Source organism: Arvicola amphibius, chromosome 12 (assembly GCF_903992535.2).
Source record: "Arvicola amphibius chromosome 12, mArvAmp1.2, whole genome shotgun sequence".
NCBI lineage: Eukaryota > Metazoa > Chordata > Mammalia > Rodentia > Cricetidae > Arvicola > Arvicola amphibius.
The window spans coordinates 20001230-20021948 of NC_052058.2; the positions used below are offsets into that span (position 1 = coordinate 20001230).

General features: G+C 43.3%; 2 protein-coding genes across 3 annotated transcripts in view; both read right to left on the reverse strand.

Moving 5' to 3' along the window:
• Fmn2 (formin 2) overlaps positions 1 to 16870 on the reverse strand; it is a 288272-nt gene extending 271402 nt beyond the window's left edge. For both annotated transcript variants that reach the window (XM_038349911.1, XM_038349910.1), the window contains exon 1: positions 15307 to 16870. In XM_038349911.1, the coding sequence (XP_038205839.1) occupies positions 15307 to 16870 (1564 nt within the window). The remainder of the gene's footprint in view (positions 1 to 15306) is intronic.
• Positions 8948 to 9468, reverse strand: LOC119827952 (ATP synthase F(0) complex subunit C1, mitochondrial-like; the record flags this gene model as incomplete). The annotated part of the gene is made up of 1 exon (XM_038349912.1): positions 8948 to 9468. A coding segment is annotated over one exon (420 nt), but the record flags the coding sequence as incomplete, so codon positions are not given.
• Positions 16871 to 20719: the final 3849 nt, after the last annotated feature.

A 20719-nucleotide genomic window follows, 5' to 3' on the forward strand; every position in this document is an offset into this window, starting at 1 on the left:
ATTTTACTACGCTTATTAAACTCCTGCTTAAAACAACTCATCTGATGATAGCCTGGGGACTCAATCCATTAATGCTCCCCCTGAATCTGAACCCCTCCGTCCCCCCTCCCTCTCCGCATACAGCTTCTTCACACAGCAACAAACACAGCTATAGTCATATACATTCAAGCACTAGTTGTAAATGTTCCTCTTACCTCAATAAACAAAACCCAAAGAACCAGACAAACACAGCAAGAGCTGCTAGGGTAAACGTAGAAAGATGTGTCATCACACTGAATGTAGGAATCCTCCTGTGTAAGCAAGAATCAAAATCTCTCATCTTTGCCCTGGAGCTCGACTCGACCTGTGTCCAGCGGCAATATAAAATGTACAGGAACACACATACACCCTTGAGAAAAGATATCACTATGTTTCTCAGACTGGTCTTGAATGTACACACTCAAGTAATCTCAAGTCCTCAACCTCCCAAGTATTTGTTATTATAGCCAGGCATCACCACAACCTTGGAAAAGTCATGTTTTATGAACAGACATACGTGGGGTAAAAGTCATTCAATATCCATCAGTATCTTATGAAACAGGCAGGTGAAGGATTTTTTTTTTTTTTTTTGCACTGAGAGGTAACTCTGGGAGTTAGGCAAGCTAAACACAGGGCAAGCTAAACAGAGTACTTAGTCACTGAGCCACAGCCCTCGTCCTGGCAGAGTAGGGATTATCATCAAAACTTCAAAGAACTAGCTATGAAATGAGAAGTTTCCAGAACCTGCCAGCATCATAAGACTGGACAGTGGCAATGCCAAAGCTGGATATCAACTTTGCTACCCTCATTCTTATTCCAGGGACCTTCTGCTTCTGCGTCAGCCAACAACTCTGGGGAAAGCTTTTGGCAAAATTTCTGTCATCAGATAGAAAAGAAACAGACCATGTGGTCTGCACCCTGCAGGGGCTCACAGCCGAGTTCAAATGACCTTCGCTCAAACAGGAACAGATTTTAAAGTGGTCTGTTTAAAACCAGTTACAGGATTCGATACCTTTAGAGGAACTGAGGAGGAAGAGAAGCTGAAACCAGATACAACCAAATCCTTAGGAAACGACTGTCCATGAAAGACTAGAAAGGCCTCAGAGCATAGTCAAGAGGAAGCATGGTGCCTGTGCTAACCAGTAAAAACACACTGAGCTCACAAGAGCCCTGATCTTATAGACAAGATGCAGAGAATAGGTTCTGGAGTTCACAGAGCAGAAAGTCTCTGGATCCTGGCTCATCTGTGTCCTCCCACACAGTGGCAATAGAAGTTTCTTGTTTTTTTGCCTAGGTGATGCAGTTAATGCTTGTTTCTTTCTCTTTATTTCCCTTTCTTTCCTTGTTAATCTAGTTTACACCCTAAGCAACACTCAGAATCACGGTCCTCTTTGTTCAGCCTGCTGAGTGTTGGGATTGCTGGTGTGCATCACCATGCCAGGTTAGCCTTCACTCATCTGGTTGACTTTGGCTGCTATTGTTTTGACAGAACAGAGAACAACAGAGTTTCAGTTCTCAACCTGTGGGTCACGACTCCTTTTTCTGCATATCTGATATTTATACTATGATTTCTAACAGTAGCAAAATTACAGTTATAAAGTAGCAATGAAATAATTTTATGGGGTCCCTACACCATGAGGAAGTATGTTAAAGGGTCACAGCATTAGCAAGGCTGAGAACCACTGCAATAGAAGAACCCCTTCTTCACATAGGCAGGAAAGATGGCTCAAAAGGGGCTGGGGAGGAATGGGTGAGAAGGCTTCCTGCAGTAAAATGGCAGATTAGAGAAGCAAGGGATTAACAACTATCAGAATCTATTGCTTTGTAGAACTAAATTGAAAGGAAAGAACAGTTTGTCAGAACATCTACCTGAAGGCCCATTAATACGGCCTGGAAGACAGCTCAGCAATTAAGAGCATTTCCTCATCTTCCAGGGAACTTGAGTTCAAACACTAACACCCATGTTGGATGGTTCACAATGGTCTGTAACTCCAGCTCTGGGGTATCCAACACCTTTGTCTGGCATCTCTGAGCACTTGTATGCATGTACATATTCACACCAACATACACATACACATAAAATAATACAAATAGTTTTTTCATGAAAATGAGTTTTACAAATACATGGAGATAGAACAGTGCACTTCATTGCAGAAAGGGTCTTACTCCGTGCCCAGGAACTCACTTGTCATCCCCAGATAGCCTCAAACTCAGGGCAATCCTTCTGTTTCAGCCTCCCAAATGTTATACCTGCAAGTGTGATCTACCACAGCTGGCAAAGTAGTCTACTCCTTCTTTTCATATTTGATTTTTGTTTAGGACAGCTTGTGGGAGCCCTTTCTCTGTTTCTATCATGTAAATCTCAGAGACCCAGCTCATGTCAGCAGGCTTAGCAGAACGTGCCTTTACCCACTGAATTACCTCACAGACCCTGGATAATAGACTCTTCAGTGATTGGAGGACCATTTAAAATAAATAGGGTGGAAACCATAAAATTCTAAGAAGCAAATGAAAATGAAAGCACAAGAACATTGGAAATACAACAAAGCAATTCTAAGGAAAAAGTTTAAAGTTATGAGTACTTATGTTTAAAAAGTCATTGTTATTAAAAGGAAATAAATCAATATGTACCTCAAAATCTTAGAAGAACAAAAAAAGAAGACAAAAACAAAGAATAAGGATTATCACATAAATTGATGAAGTGAAAATAATATGAGGAATCAATGAATCCAAGAGTTGGGTCTTTAAAAAGACATAATCCACAAAGTTAAAGGCAAACTAAAAAGAGAGAAAACCAAAATTAGTATAGAATTTCACAGACAAAGGCAAAACCTTAGGTCAGGTAGATTTTTCCAGAGTTCAAATAAGAATTAAAATCACTGGACTCAAATATAGTCTATAAAGGAGGAAGAGAAGGAGTCTAAGCAAATCATCTTAGGAAACCAGGATGCCTTGATAGTGAACCAGGTAAAGTTTGCAACTGCGTGTAACAATCAGCCAGCCAATAAAAAGAAACAAACATGTGAACAAGGCTAAAACTTAATAAAATATTACAAACCAAATTCAACATTTCAAATATCTTAGACTACCACCAGATTGGCTTCATTCCAAGAATACAAGAGCAATCCAATGTTGTGGGTAAAAGTAATAAAACACATAACTGGACTGAGAGAGAAATAACATGATAATCTCAATATGTACAGAAAGGACTTCTGATAAAAACATCCACTCCTGAAAAGAAAGCTGGGAGGACTACACCTGCGTACCTACAGACAGCATTAGACTAAATGAGGGGAAATGAAAGCTAGGTCTCCAGAATAAGGAACCAGAAAGCGTGCCCAGGCTCTCCCCACTTTGCTTGATGTGCTAGTCAGAGCACTAAGGAAAGAAAAAGAAATATATGGTTCAAATACAAATGGTAGAGGCCAAATTAATCCCTATCTGCAGAAGACATGAGTCTATACCGTAGAGACTCCAGCAAAACACTCTTGGGTCTGTTAAACACTTCAGCAATGAAACACACTACAGATTCAACACCAAAAACTCAGGCACTTTTCTTTATTGCAAACTTTCAGGATCGGGAGGAATCAAGAAGAAAACAATATCATGCTGGCATTGAAAAATAAAACATCTCGGAACAAACATGACAATAAAAACTACAACATTTGAGGAAAACAGTAGAAGATGAGAAGGCTTTCTTTCTTTCTGTGCTCATGGAATGGCAGAATTACTATGGTAAAACATGACTGTTTACTAAGTTGACTCTTGATCACACACACACACAATAAACATAATTTTAAAAATTACAAATGCAATCACCTGTTCAAATTTACATGGAAGTATACATGGCAGCTTCATATGGACAGATGGTCAACACTGAAAAAGCAGATCCTTCTCTGGGATTAGTAATCAGACATTTTGCAAAGTCACATTTATACAAGCCATATGGTACTGGTTAAAAACAGAAAACACATCAGAGCAAAGAATAGAAACCTCCTAGGATAAGTTCTTCACATTTGCCACATTTTCAATTTAGCAATATGAGTCTCTTCCTAAATGATAACAGCTCTTACTGTACCATCTATGCCTCCCCAGAAAATACCGAGTCCCAACACAATCAACAAACGTCTGAATTGATCTCTAAAAACAGGATAGCAATATATCCAATTCAATATCTAAAAATAAGCAGGCAGGATGCTTTCACAACCATCTACCACCCTCACAGCCATTTAACCAAAGTAGCACTGCACAGACAGGAAGGTATAATTGGCTTCTAGAACATCTTGGCAGCTATAAAATACAATACCTCCCACAGAGAGCTCACATCACTTACCATCTCCAACTGGGCATGGATTAGTCTGTGGGAAAAAGAAGAATTCCTAAATTTATGGATCAGTTGCAAAAGAATATCTTTTTGTTGCTCCATTTGTTATTCTTTTAGAGAGAAAACTTGTACCTTAGCAATGAAGTGACTTATTACTTACAAAACCCTGCACTCTGTGCTCAGCTGCATATACACGGGATCTTATAATAGTTCATTGTTTTCTAATGGGCTAAACTACACTACACTAGTTTAAAAATCAATTAAAAAATTTAAAAACCTAGGAGTGTTTGTCTTCTACGTATTTTTTTTTTCTCTACAGAACTTTAATGTCAAAGCCGGGCATAGTGATGCATGCCGCATAGGAGCAGACAGAGGCAGGTGGATCTCTATGAGTTTGAGACCAGGCTAGTCTACATAAGTTCCAGGCCAGCCAAGGCTACATAGTGAGATCCTTTCTTGGGGGAAGGACTTTAATGTCAATATTGTCTTATAAATAGAATACCACAGACCCATGAAATGGTTGAATAAGCACTTTTCTCAGTAGGCAAAAATAAAACAACAGAAACCAATATGCCAAGTATACTGAAGTAAAGACTTAACGGCACTCCTCTTGTTGGGCAGTTCAAAGAACAGGGAAAGATGCAAAGCTTGTAATCCACTCAACAGGGGATGAGCGACAGTGCTGGCAATGGATCTAAGAGGTCTGGCAAGTTGAGCAAACGCCCACGTTGGAAAGACATGGGTTTAAGCTACACGCTACACACATGACTCTCTCACGTTTCACAAAGTAAGCTCATCTACCACATTACAATTATTAAACTTGATACACAAAAACACAGACTCCAACAAATGTGCTGGATAATGGCATCCCTCCCCCGGCATAAATCTTAAGGTTCTGGAGAGACAACTCCATAGTTAAAAACTCTTGCTGTTCTTTACTTCCTAGCACCAGTTGGGGCAGCTCATGCTGCCTCTAAGTCCAGCTCCAGGGCATCTGATGCCTCTTGGTGGCCTCTCTGAGCACTCATATACAGACACACATATGCACATAAATATAAAGACAAAAGTCAGTCAATGTTCCCTAAATCAAAACACCAACACTCTCGCCACCTCTACAGACATAAACGGATCTCCTAGCATGAGGACCCTTCTCAGTTCTAACATACACAGTAACAAAGTTTCCAGTGATTCCATAGGATGCTGGAGCCTGATGGACCCACTGAGGAACAGCAGACATTCTCCTGCTCAGGTGGCACTTTCAAGCTAATCTCTGCCAAGGAGGAAGTCATCAATTCTCTCTCCCTCGCCCACACAAACAGATGACAAAGGGATAATTAATAACTGTCTATCATGGTTGTTACCTCTAGCGGCATCCAATAAATGTTATTTGATCTTGCAATTTTAGTGTTATAACTCCTTTGAATTATTCTAATTGATTAGAAATTTTATTTTCCATTGTTTATATTTTATTTATTTATTTATTTAGTATGTATACAATATTCTTTCTGCATGTATGCCTGTAGGCCAGAAAAGGGCACCAGACCTCATTACAAATGGCTGGTGGTTCCTGGGAATTGAACTCAGGACCTTTGAAAGAACAGGCAATGCTCTTAACCGCTGAGCCATCTCTCCAGCCCCCATTGTTTATATTTTAATACCTTTTTTTGTTGTCTTTTTTTTTTTCGAGACAGGGTTTCCCTGTAGTTTCTAGAGCCTATCCTGGAACTAGCTCTTGTAGACCAGGCTGGCCTCGAACTCAGAGATCTGCCTGCCTCTGCCTCCCGAGTGCTGGGATTAAAGGCGTGCGCCACCACCGCCCGGCTTTGTAAAGACTGGAGTGGTGTCTCAATGGTGAAGAATGCTTGCTGCTTTTTTTTTTTTTAAAGATTTATTTATTTATTTATTTATTTATTTATTTATTTATTTATTTATTTATTATGTATACAATATTCTGCCTCCATGCCAGAAGAGGGTGCCAGATCTCATTACAGATGGTTGTGAGCCACCATGCGGTTGCTGGGAATTGAACTCAGGACCTTTGGAAGAGCAGGCGGTGCTCTTAACCACTGAGCCATCTCTCCAGCCCCTGCTTGCTGCTCTTGCAGAGGACCAAAGTTCACTCCGAACCTACACTGGTCAGTTCACAACTGCCTACAACTCCAGCTCCCGAGGCTCCAACATTCTCTTCTGGCCTTCATACACACAGATACACACATGCAGATACACACATAAACATAAGTAAAAACTAAATAAAAGTAAAGCGCAGTATAAAGTTTGTATATTTGGCAAAATTTTAAGTCACAGACAAACTTTATTTCTCCTTAATGATCCTTAATGCTGAATTCCACTCCTACTTCTAATACAAAAGTAAGAATGGAGGAAAGTAAAATTTTTACCTATTTCCTTTACTTTGTGGGATGGAGTACACATGGGTGTGGGTGTGAGTGTGTGTGCACATGTGCGGAGGCCAGAGTTCAGAACTGGTGTGATTGCACAAGCACTGACCACCTTATGTTTTGGAACTAAGGGCTTTCCTGGTGCAAGGCTAGATTCACTGACCTAAGGATCTCCATGCCCATTCCTTGAGTAAAATTCAGCTTCTGGTGCTTGCATATCAAGCACTTTACCCTCTGAACTATTTCCCTTGCCTTAAAACCTTTTGAGTCATTCTTCATTAAGCAGTGGTTCTCAACTAGTGGTCGTGACCCCTTTGGGGGTCAAACCACCCTTTGACGGGGGTTGCACATCAGATATCCTGCATATCAGATAGTTACATTATGATTCATAACAGTAACAAAACCACAGTTATGAAGTAGCAACAAGAATAGTTTTATGAATGGAATGTCACTACAACCATAGTGTATTAAAAGGTATTAAAAGGTCACAGCATCAGCAAGGTTGAGAACCACTGCTCATTAAGGATATACTGAAGGATGAAGATGTAGCTTAGAGGTAGAATTCAGAGAGAGAAGGTAGAGGGCATGCTCAGCATACATAAGGCTCTAGATCTGACTCTCAGAGCCCCATTCAAAAATATATGTACGTTAAGAGCATATGTATAGAGCTAGCAAGATGGGTCAATAGGTAAAGATGCTTGCTGCCAAGCGAAAGCCCTGAGTTTGATCCAAGAGAAGACTCCGGAAGTTGTCCCCACCTCTACATGTGAGACACAGAGTGACTGTTTGTGTGTACACACACACTAAATATTAAATTAAAATTATTATATTAAAGTGTGTGTGTACATACATTAGTATACACATACATGGACATCTAATTTTCTGTACTGTGGTTACCATCTCAAATTGAACCAGTGCAATCAAGCACAGATAGTGTGCATTCTTAACAGTTCTGAAAACTATTATGCTATCTTTACTTCAGTGACTAGAGCTAATTTCAATCAATTGACCAAAAAGACTGGCAGTTCGCAGGTTTAAATTCAACAGGTTGAGAATGCCGGGCGGTGGTGGCGCACGCCTTTAATCCCAGCACTCGGGAGGCAGAGGCAGGCGGATCTCTGTGAGTTCGAGGCCAACCTGGTCTACAAGAGCTAGTTCCAGGACAGGCTCTAAAAAAGCTGCAGAGAAACCCTGTCTCGAAAAACCAAAAAAAAAAAAAAAAAAAAAAAAAAAAAAAATTCAACAGGTTGTAGCTGACAGCAGGAAGCCTGAACATTCCCAACATTTTTGCACTGGCCCCCAGAAAAACTTTGTGGACAAGAATTTACCAAGAACTCACATACTCAGTGTTTATGAGATTGGCACCCAGCAAGACACACAATAGACATGAGTGGACAGACAGAAAGAAAAAGTAGGTGATGGATGGATGGCATCTGGCAGGCAAGGCAAGAAAGAAGACTAAAATCCTGAACACAGAGAACAATGTGATGCAGAGCAGATGTGTAGACCGTGATCTGGAGCAAGCCTGGGCTAGCTGACAGGCCTCAGAGGACGTGGCTTTCACTAGGCCATTTTCAGATGCTTCTGGGCAAGGGGCTATGCTTCTAGGAAGATCAGACTGCAGGACAGAGGCCTAAGGTCTGGGAAAGGAAACTCATGTTCATGGAACAGCAAATATATTAGCTGTCTCAGTCACTATTTTATGAGGGAATCAAGGAAGGGGAAGGCTGAAAACTCAGATGGTTGATGGCTGATAGTGCACAGGACAGAATCACTGAACAGGGTGCCAGCTGATAGTGCATAGGACAGAATCACTGAACAGGGTGTCAACTGCCTGACCCCATCCCTTTACCCTGTTCTTGTCATTGCTTTGGAGTTTTTCATAGAGTCTGTCTCACACATAGCCCATGTTATCCTGGAACTGATTACATGGCTCAGACAGGCTTTGAACTTGTGACAATCTTCCTGCTTCCATTTCCTGATTACAGGTCTAAGCCACCACGCTGGGCCCCCACACCTCCTTTAGTAAATAACACTCACCCCACCCCTCCCCAATAACCAACATCATCCTTATCTGGGCCTCCAGAAACATGAAGTGATAAAAATGCTTATAATAGAGAGAAAAAAAGAAATAGGAAACATGATGCACAAATAAACTATTTTTAAGAAATACTTTCATTACGTAGCTAGACATTTTTTTTTCTTTTTTTAGAGAAACGTTGTTGTTTAATGGTAAAGCTTAACACACTCCAGCACCAGGACCGGCATGGAGTCGAAGCAGCAGGGACGGCTGGGTGACCCCATGGAGCCTCACATGGCGAAGAGGATGAGGAAGGCGACCATCAAACAGAAGAGCCCCATGGCCTCAGACAGGGCAAAGCCCAGAATGGCATAGGAGAAGAGCTGTTGCTTGAGAGATGGGTTCCTGGCATAGCCAATAATCAAGCTACCAAACACTGTTCCGATGCCAGCCCCGGATCCAGCCACACCAACTGTGGCAGCCCCAGCACCAATAAACTTGGCATCTGTGTCAATGTCCCGGGAAACAACACTGGTCTGGAATTCCCCTCTGGCCACCTGGAGAGGGGAGCTGCTGCTGGAAGGCTGTTGAACCTGTTGAGATGGGGCCTCTGGTCTACTCAAGAGGGAGGCAGACACAGGCCTGATTAGACCCCTGGTACAGGAGCGGATCAGAACTGGAGTAACGAGCAGTGCCTTGGTGATCTGCCTTGTTCAATCTGCACTCCCACTCCCCTGCAGCCCCTGCTCAGCCCATGGCACTCTCGCCGCTCAAGGCGCAGCTAGACAAATTATATCCTGCCAAGTCTTCATAATAATTTCAGAGCTTTTTGGTTCTGTTTTCACACATTTGGCTCTGTCCACATTGAACAATGAAACTTATTTAAAAAAAAAAAAAAGTCAGTCAAGGTAATCAATTAACACCAATTAAACACCTGCTCTTTGCCAGGCACTGTGGTGGGGACTGTATTACATTATGTCGTTGACTCATAACGTTCTCAGTGTGGAACTGTGTCTCCATCTTCATATATATGAGGAAGAGTCACTCGAGAGTCATTTAGCTAAAGAAGAAAGCTAGGAAGCAAATAGGCAGGATAGCAGTGTTTCTAAAACCCTCACCCCCACACAGTTGCAGCAACTTTTGAATAGAACCCGAAGGGAGCACACTCAAGGCACCTGTTCTAGCTCAAATGCACATGGCGAAGAGCCAGGTGCTTAGATGGATTTAAAACCAAGCCAAAATTCAGGGCATAAGGCAGTCAGTCATTCAACGTATCACTGAAGCTTTAGGGCATTTAACTTTGATCCAAGCCACGGTTCTAAAGAACCTTTCAGACGAGGCTAAAATGACTTAAGAGCAATGTTCTTAGTCACAGGTTCTCTTGGCAAATTCTTTCTAGTGTTTGGAACCCGATACAACAATATCCAGCACCCCTGTTTGCTTGTTCAGAGAAATGACATCATTGTCTTTCTTCACTTGGGGGGGGAGGGTGGTTTGGGTTTTGCATCGACTGGCATTGGACTAGGGGTGATCTGCCCCCCTTGCTTCCCAAGTGCTGGCATTAAAGCAGTGTGCTTCCTTACCCAGCCCAACAACAATATATCTTCTTCATTTATGTCAGCCACTAACTGTATTCTATCATGAGCTACTGCTACCAGACTGCTTGGGCTGTAAAATTTTCAATATGATTCCTTTAAAAGCTGTGTATTGAAGCCAAGGGTAGAGCCAGGTGTGGTGGCACACGTCTGCATCTGCAACACTTGGGAAACAGGAAGACCAGGAGTTCAAGGCTAGCCTCCCTTACTAGTGGATTCAAAGCTAGGTACACGAGATAGTGTACTGTGAGAAAATACACACTCACAGAGGGGCCCATTCTTTCTACTAAAACAGCAAATAAGGTAACCCTTTAAAAAGCCAAAATGGGGGGGCTGGAGAGATGGCTCAGTCGTTTAGAGCACCGCCTGCTCTTCCAAAGGTCCTGAGTTCAATTCCCAGCAACCACATGGTGGCTCACAACCATCTGTAATGAGATCTGGCGCCCTCTTCTGGCGGGCGGGCATACATGGAAGCAGAATGTTGTATACATAATAAATAAATAAATCTTAAAAAAAAAAAAAAAGCCAAAATGGGAGTCACAGATTTCAAGCACTTTGCCAATTAGTCTTTCGTCAATTAGCCCTTCAGAAGCTCAGTGATCTGCTTGGCTTTGTTCTCTACACACTAATGACTGGTTTGTTTTTTAAGGGCATACCCTGAAGAGTATTACTTGCTCAATGCTCTTAGTCAGCTTCTCTGACTTGTCTGATCTTTGGTTGCTCATAGAAAAAGTGACTAGGCATAGCAATACTATAAACTGTGGCAAAGACTACATATACTTACATAATGCACTATCCCAGAGCCTGACATACAGAGGAAGCACGAGAAATATAGATAGCATCATAATTGTAGGATTTTTAGAATCAATTATAAAAAATTTAAGGAATTTGGAAGACTGGGAAAGCAAATAAAAATAGCGCTAAAGAATAAAAGAAGTAATATCCAAGGAGAAGTCAAGAAACTACACAGATACAAAATCTCAAGCTACAGAAGACCGTGGCCTCTGGTGCACACATTTAAACTGCTCCTCAGGCCAACACCAGCACTTCCAAAAGACAATGATGTGCCTGACGATGACAGCAAGCCTTTTTAAAACAGATGGAATTTTCATTGCATGTATTCAAAAGGGAGACAGATTAAGCACATAATTGACTGGAAAGATTTCTATCAAAAGTGATTTAGCATCACAAATTCAATATATTAGATGTCCAAACTTTAATTAACTGCACCCTATTGCTAGGCTAGGAAACTAATTCAGTTATAAAGCCATTGCTGAGCATCAAAGAGGCCCTGAGTTTGACACCAAGACCACTTTTCAAAAAGGAACCTCTCAAATCCTTCCTACTAAATACTGAAAGAAGATACATTTCAAATAAATTAATTATGAAATTCTCGAAATGAAATGCTCTGCAATGCCATCAATTTCTGCACAGCTAAAATGAGACCACCTCATTGCTATGTGTTTTCATGTCTACCAGAGACACAATCCCGGGCATGGCGCTCTCTTCACTTGAACGATTTTCCCTAGTCTGCAATGCAATAAAGGAGAGAAATGCCTGCTCCTTTCTCCAGAGCTGGAAAGCTAAGGAATGCTGGACGAAACAAAAAGATACAAGGCTCTCCTGACTCAAAGGCAGCTGGAAATTAATTCATCTAAATAACTCTACACTAAGACCAAAAAATCTCGTTTCTTAAGGACAACACTCTTTACGGAGTGTTCCCAGGGCGCTCCCTCAGTCCCAGGTAATTTCCAAAGTGCAGACAGATCTGCAGAGGATTATAAAGTGGCAGAAAGCGGCAGGTGACAAGGAAAGGGTCAACCTGAAGACCCTCTGACAGCACAAGTGTCCGTGACAGCTGTCTCAGAAAAGAAATTCGGCTTTCTCTCCTTTAAAATTTATCCCCCATTTATCCCAAGGACAGTCAGATCGTCAACCACTGCTAACAGAAACCAGAAATAGCTTGTCTGTGAAGGCATTAGATCCAGTAACAACTTTTCAAAGATTCCTGTTCTAGAAGCTGTCGTCTAGTGCCAAACACACAAGCACTAGTAACAAGAAAAGGTGACTCAGTGGCCAGTGTCCTCCTCTCCATTTTCCTTGGAGTGAATCACACAGTATGCCCTTGAGAGAGTTAAGTTAAATCCACTCACTGTGTTCTTTTTCTCTGCAACAGAGTGAATGAAAGAAATATATTGAAGAAGCTGCTTCACAAAATTCTACCTGCTGGCCAGTGACAGCCATTCCCGACCCCCTAACACCAGGCTGATGACTGCCACACAAGAGTGATTGGCTGGCCGGGCGGCGGTGGCGCACACCTTTAATCCCAGCAATCGGGAGGCAGAGGCAGGCGGATCTCTGTGAGTTCGAGGCCAGCCTGGTCTACAAGAGCTAGTTCCAGGACAGGCTCTAAAAAAGCTGCAGAGAAACCCTGTCTCGAAAAACCAAAAAAAAAAAAAAAAAAAAAAAAAAAAAAAAAAAAAAAAAAAAGAGTGACTGGCTGTACTTTTCCTGTGCACAATAACAAAAATCTGCCAGAAGAAACCAACAAAGCTCTCATGTTACCAAGCAGTACCTTCAAGAGTTGCACATTTTAAATTTAAAATTACTAGCAAAATTATGGGATGCCCAAGACTTAAGAACACTTTTGGCAAAAGGGAGATAAAGCTTCAATATATTTAAGGTATTATGATCTGTCGGGAATTTGTTCAATGCTCCTTTAACAGGTTCTATTGCCTCACTTTCTGCTTTAAGACTTGATAAACTCTGGGGAGTTGCCTTTCACCTGTGTGATTGCTGGATAGATGATAGATATTAGACAGACAGACAGACGGATGGATGGATAATAGGTGGATAGATGGTATTTTCAGTACTGGAACCAAAGCCTGGACCATTGCACATCCTAGGCAACTGCTTTCCCACAGAGCTGAACCCCAGGCTCTCATCTCAGTATCTCCCTTCCACTTAGAAAAGTTTGGGAAGCCAGTGCCATGATTCAGTAGTCAGTGTGCAAGGCTGTAGCTCACTGTTAAAGTGTTTGTCTAACAAGTGGAAGTTACTAAAATCAGCACAAAATAAAATAAGCTCACACACACAAGTTACTAAGTAAGATCCGGATTTGATAGCATAAGCTTGAACTCCCAGCAGTGGGAAGCAGAAGCAGGAGAGTGGGGCATTCAAGGCCCTCCTCCAGCTCACAGGAAGTTAGAAACCAGGCTGAGATACATGAGACCCTCTCTCAAAAACCAAAATCCAAACAGCAAGGCCATTATCCAAAAACCTTTCAATCACCATCCATAAAAATATCAACTTTAGTTCTTGAATGTTTTAATTTTATCTTACATTACATCAAACAGAACCATGACTTCAAACTTCTGCTATCAGCAAATCTTCACAGGAAAGAACATGGAGGAAAGAAAATGGAAATAGTCTCTAAAGCGAACAAGGGCTGCTTTACGATTCTACAAAATCAAAATAAAGGTTATCACAACAGTGAACTAAACATGAACTTTTTGGTTTAGAAGATTGGTTCAGAGATTAAGAGCACAGGCTTCTCTTCCAGAGGACCTGAGCTACATTCCCTGGGTATCTGATGCCCTATTTTGTTTTGTTCAGGCCTTGCACAGACATGGTGCATAGACACACATGCAGGCAAAGCAAACACGCACATAAAAGTAATAAAATAAAATGAATGTGTTTAAGAAAGTAGCTACTACAGCCTCCAGCCAATAAGAACTCAACTAACCTCCATCCTCCTACCCCTGCCTGTCAAATGCTGAGGTGATGGGCACTTGTTACAAATCCAACTGATAGCCTATTTATTACAATAACAGAACGAAACAAATTTTAAATTGCATTTAAAATTTTTAAATATCCATGTATTTATCTGAAACCCAACAAACACTGGCATAAAATGCTGCTTTTTTTCCTGGTTTTCATATTTGAATATTGTTTTTTCAATAATCAGTATGTTGAGTAAACAGGAAGGCAACAGACATTAGCAGTGAATTTTTCTACTACTTGAGTTTTAGCCCAGGAAGCTAGGCCTGATTGTGGTCTAGGATGGCAAGTCCGCCGACCACATGGCTAGGGAAAGATAGCATCAGTGGGATTCCTATGCTTTCAGCTCCCTGTCTTCAATATTTCCACATTCCAGCCTGCTCTCACTGACAAAACAGAATGACATCAATACATCCTAGCTATGGGAGGCTGAGCAAGAGAAGCTCAAGGCCTGCCTTGGCAACTTAGTGAGATCCTTTACCAAAACAAAAACTATCTCAAAAGTCTGAGGACACAGCTCAGTAGTACAGTACTTGCATAGTAAGCAAAAGGCAATCCTTTCAATCCTTAGAATCATAAATAAATAACAGATTACTAATGGTCTATTATTTATTCATTTTCTAAGAGTATATATCAAACTTGCTTGCATTAGCAAGCAGGGTAATCACTTAACGTCACAAAGTACTTGTGTGGTACCCAGGTCACTACAGGATAGAAGCTATAGGATAGAGGTTGTCAGACATAACTTTTAGAATGTAAACAAATGTTGTGTGCCTGCAATATAAATCCTTGAGAATGTCTATGCACAGTTCTATTCTTTTAAAACTGTGAAAATATGGAATGGGAAAAAATGACATGAAGGACAGCAGAGGTAACAAGGCACAAAAGGGGTTAATATTGCCTAGAGGAAATCTGGGGGGGGGGGGAATGAGCCTAACAATCCTCTCTTTAGATGATGTATGACAGACAGCTAAATTTTTTTTTTTTTTACTACTCTGAAAAAGAATAGAAAACTAAGCACACCCAAGGTTTTTCACCCAGGAGACGTGTCTGGTGGCAAAGGATCTCCAAAGAGCAGGTCGGGCCTTTCAGAACGTGGAGGGGCGGGGTTGCAAAGGAAGGCCCTGATTGGCAGACTACCTGCCACCAGAGATACGTGGCAGGCGTGCTCACCTGTGAACACATTCTGAAAGCCATCAGCTGTCGCTGCAGCCCCAGGTGCTTTGGCGGTCAGCACAGGGGACCCGCCACCACTCTCATCCGCAGTAGCCCCGCGCCCCAGCAGGTGCACAGAGCCCCCTGCCCCCGGCGTACGGACGCCTAGCTCCTCGGTCCAGTCGGCTGAGCGGCTAAGGCCGCCGGTGAGGCTGCCTTCCAACCGGTGCTTCTTTGCCGGGGCCGCAGCAGAGGCCAAGGCAGTTCTGGGGCTCCGACTCACGGAAGGCTCCGGTCGCTTCTTGATCCTAGGACTCTGGTTGGGGGACTGGGACGGGGAGTGATTGGGCGAGCTGAGCTGCCGAGTGGTGGTCTTGATGTAGCAGGGGGTGATGAGTGGGTAAGGTTTGAAACATCGTGGGCTGGGCGCAGGGCTGCCAGGCAAAGAAGCTACTGCCGAGACACTGGGCCCTCGCATCCCCTCCTCCGGCTCTTCCTCCGGCCTCTGTGAAGATTCTCCCTCCTCTGGAACCCATTCCTGCTCTGGAGAGCCTCGGGGAGCATCCTCAAAAGCATCCTCCTCGCACTCCTCATCTGTGTCCCCAGCTTCGGGCGCTGGGGCTCCGGTTGCGCCCTCCCTTGACTCAGGTTCAGGAAATGTGAAGGCTGGAGATGAAAGAGAGTCTGTGCCTGCGGAGTGGGCGGTCGCGTAGCCTGGAGTCTCAGAGGCCAAGTGGCCTCCAGAGGACGGAGGATGCTCAGTCACCGGGGACTTGGTGGTCTCAGGCAAGTCGGGTCTCACCGATTGTGTCTGATCCGCGTCCTTTCCAGCCTCGCTACTAGGTCCCAGCAAGAACTGGTCCAGGCCCAGAAAGGCCCCAGGTTGAGGGGAGATGGCAGTGGGGGGCGCTGCAGGCTCCTCGGAGTCCTGGAGCAGCAGTTTCTGCTGCTGTTGCTGCTGCTGCTGTTGCTGCAGGCGAATTGCCTGCTGGATGTCTGAGAGCAAATCCTCCTGCTCCGTAGCGGAGTGGAAGCTATAGATGTCCGTGTCCGAACCAGAACTGGTCCTTTGTCCATCTTGGGCTCCTGCCGCAGTTTCCAAATCCCCCGCAGGCGCCTGGATCCCTACCCCAGCCTCGGCAGGCCTAGGACCACCTGGATGGATCACCTCGAAAGGGTCGGCACATTCGGTATCCGATAGGCCCGTCTCCTCAGCAGAGAGGCTGAGGTCCGGGGTCTTGGTGACTATGGAGTGAGCGCTGTCCAGCTCCCCGATCGGCAGGGCCTGAGAGTCCAGCACATCCTCCCGCGAGTCGCCGGCACCTTTCCCCTTGGTCAGGTTCTTTCTGATTCGCAGGTTGGAAAACACCGAGGCTCTAGAATCCGACTTGCTCTTCTTCTTGCTGCTCTCCCCGCCGCCCCCTCCCCCCTTGCCGTGCTTGCCGAGCGCCTTTTTGCTCCCGCTCGCCTTCTTTGTGGTTTCCGCATCCCTGGGCCCCGCGGCATCCTCCGCTCCGCCGCCGCTGCCTTCGTGGGAGGCATCACCTGCGCTCCTCTTCAGCTTCCCATCCTGGTTCCCCATGTTTCAACCCCGCTGCTGCGCCGCCGCGCCTGGGGGTCCTCAGGCCATGTCGGCCCTGGCCAGGGCCAGGGGAGTGTCGGGGACAATTCAGGCAGCTGGGCCGGCCGTTGGGAGGGGAGGCCGAGGAGCGCCCAGCTGGCCCCGCTCACATCTGCTGCCGCTTTGCATAATGCGCGGTGGCTCTCCCGGCTGCCGTCCCTGCGGCTGTGGTTGCGGCCCTGGCTGGCGGGCGCGAACATGCTCAGTTCAGCTCGCACTCCCCACCAATGGCTGCACAGGACTCAAGCCTTGGCCTGGCTCCCCGCCCACCGCCGCCGCCCCCTCAGTGCCCCCTTTGGCTCCTCCTGCAACGAAGCAGGAAAAAAAAAAACGTTTCTATCTCTAGGATTTGGTAATTAGGAGATGGGGGTTCCCGAAAGCTGTGTCTATGTAGCCCAAACTAGCATGGAATTTAGGATATTCCTATTAGGTTATCTCTGGGTTCTTAATCCCCACTTTGAAAAAAAAAAAATGTTGACCTCTTTTCAAGAACTGGCGTGTTGGAACATTTACACGAAACTTCAAAGCTCGTAGACCAGCAATGAAAAAAAAAATTGACACGAGAGAAAATCTAAAGCCCAATTTCAGGTCAGAAGTGCCATAATATCAGGAAGGAACACACAGACACCACAAACACATACACACCACACTTACAGCACCCCCCCACACACACACACACACGCAAACGAGTCTGCCTACTTCTGCGTGGCCCCAGTTCAAATACTTGTTGAATGGTTGTACTGTTCTGTTTCTTAAAACGTTGATCATCGCTTTGCACACTCTTAGGTTTGTGAGTGTGCTGCTTCCCCAGGCTCTGTGCCTGTTGCACACACATCTCCACGAACAGGAAATAGCTGTCATTTCCAAAGTGGATTTGTGGGACCTTTCTGGACAGAGAAAAGAGAGGTAGGGAAAAGTGAAAATATTGAGATTAAAGCTGATTAAAATGCTAATCTCCAAAATTCTATGTGTTTATCATATAAATTAGACAACATTTGTATTTAAAAGGGATGCATATATTATAACTCCCAGGAGGTCAAACTCATCAATATTAAACATGTCACAATGTGGTCTCATATAAAGAGGAAAAAGAAAAGAAATGCCCTCGGTACAAACACAGGAAATTAGACATTATGTTATAAAGGGGAGCCGCTTTCTCAAGGAAATCCATCCAGACACACTTTGCCCAGTACCAGGACTTCCTAAGTTTCAGACCTAGATGAACACAAACACTTTTATTCGTGAATTTGTGTCTTTATTTTAAAGACAATGACTTATAGTTTTTGTTAAGTGTTTTAAAGCATCATTAGTATTTTTAAAAACAGCAGGTTTTTATACGACAAAAGTAGCATTAATGAAAAATGGCTTCCTTTGTTGGAAATCAGACAGTGATTCCCTAGCCTTCCTCAAACTGTGGCCATTGAAACAAGCGTTCATCGGGGCAGGTGGATTATTGAACTTAAGTGGCCTTTTTGAGTAAACAGTTTGAAAAACACAGCTTTAAGAACTGTGCCAGGGTAATACCCCAGTTTCCAAGGGATCCCGAGAGCCTGAAAAGCCTTTATTTCACCTCTTTCATAAGACTACTCTCTCCTCTTTTCTAGACACGCCTCCCTCCGCCCCCAAACACAGAGCACAATTTGCCTGTGGGCCTCTAGAATTCTCTGCTTCTTTGATTGCTGCAGTACTTTGAATCTTGATTTTTGCCCTTTTTCTATTGGGACATCTTTGATTTAGACCTATTTATCTCTTTGCTATTTTCTTCTGTGATGTACCCAAGAAGTTTGGAAGACCAAGGGGAGGGGAAAAAAGAGCTAAAAGAAAAGAAGCAGCGAAAATACTGATTTTTTTCCCCCACATTTTTTGAATGTGGGAGAATAGGTGGCAGTTGTAGGGCAGCTCAAAGTTGACAGAGATCTATTATAGGGTCAAAAAAGTAGAGGAGAAACTTAGAGAGCAGGAACAGGGAGGTAGGGAGGACAATGGAGAGCCATGGAGATGAAGAGGATCACATTGTCAGCAGCAGTAACCGCTGGGAGTAACCATGGCTGCCTCCTGAAGCCTAAGTAGGTTTCCCACTCTGGGACCTCCAGGAAGGTAAAGCCCACCCTCAAGACAGACACAGAAAAAAATGTCAGGAGAAGTCAGAATGAAGTAGCTGACCAATTTGCTAAGTATTTAATTTATTAGCAGCTAGCAGATGCTTTAGAGTTAAGCTTCCACACGGGGGAAGGACAGGGGAAGATGGGCAGGGAGACGGGGTGGGTGTTGGAGCTTGAGAGAGAAGATTTTATAGGTATCTTAGCAATAAATATAATATACCCCTTAAAATTATATATTTCTCTTATCGTAAAATGTAAAACACACATTAAATAAAATGTAGAAAGACTTTTTTTTTTAAAAAAAAGAATTCTGGTTTTTTGATTTGTTTTGAAGACAGGGTTTCTCTGGCTAACACTGGCTGTCCTGGAACTTGCTTTGTAGACCAGGCTGGCCTCCAAGTCTGAGATCTGCCTGCCTCTGCCTCCTGAGTGCTGGGATTAAAGGCTTAAAGGCATGTGCCACCAATGCATGGTTAAGATTTCTGTTTTTCTAAATGAAGTTGTAAGACAGTTTCATGAGGGGTATTGTTTAGGTTTAAGGGTGGAACAGCAACCCTGATACTATTAAATACAAAGGTCACAACAATATGGCTCCCAAGCTAGCATAGTTTTGTTTTTATTTTTTCAACACCCTGCTTGAAATATCTCTTGGGAAAGAAAATGTTGTCTCTGTAGGCAATCTCTCTCTCTCTCTCTCTCTCTCTCTCTCTCTCTCTCTCTCTCTCTCTGTGTGTGTGTGTGTGTGTTTGCTGATAGTGCTGTGTCTCTCTACCATTGAATAACATCTCCATACCCTCCATAAACAATCATTTTCTTGGTTTTGTTTGTTTTTGGAGACATGGTGCCATATAGCCCAGGCTGGTCTTAGGCTCACTCCATAGCTAGGCTGGCCTGGAACTCTGGCGCTACTAACTTGACCTCCCAAGTGCTGGGATTGTAAATATGGGACACCACACACACCCAGCTCCAGTCTTGAATCATATCAGTTGTCTCGATAGTTTTGATTCTCTCTGATCAGGAAATGTAAATGAAACCCTAGAATGAAGAGTTTCTTCCTGTCTCCCATCTCCTTGACTTCCCTTGTCTTTCTATCCTGCTTCAAAAGCACTTTGTATGCATATGCAGAAACATTACAATGAATGCTATTACTTAATATAATCAGCACACACTAATCAGAAAACGACTCTATGATGTGAAAGTCACATTGGAGACACACATGTGGGTATCGAGGTAGGCAAGTTCTCACTACTAAAAAGTCGTTCTCAGAGGATATGGGGTTTGTTCATTTAGAGCAGCAGCTGAGACAGGACTTGAGACTGCAGACTTTGGTCATAGATTTCTTACAACAGCACCACGTTGTTCAGCCTGTGGGGGACTGATAAGGATATCTCTACATCTAAGCTGAAAACAAACAAAAACCAAAACAAAAAAATCCTCATCTGTTTTGAAGATTGTCACTATGACTGATTAGAACATAGTATTACTGAAAGAATATCAGAAACGGAAAGTCAAAGCATCTGTACTTCACATGTCGTCAGTTTAACATCTTGTGATCTTTAAATTTTAGCTGCCATAAAACTAATGGATTTAATTATGACATTTCTCTACATATATACCTATGTACCTTGATTATATTTGCTCCCTATTACTTTCCTCAATATCTTCTCTCTCTGACTTGCTGTTTCTTTCCCTTTGTACATATTGCTCC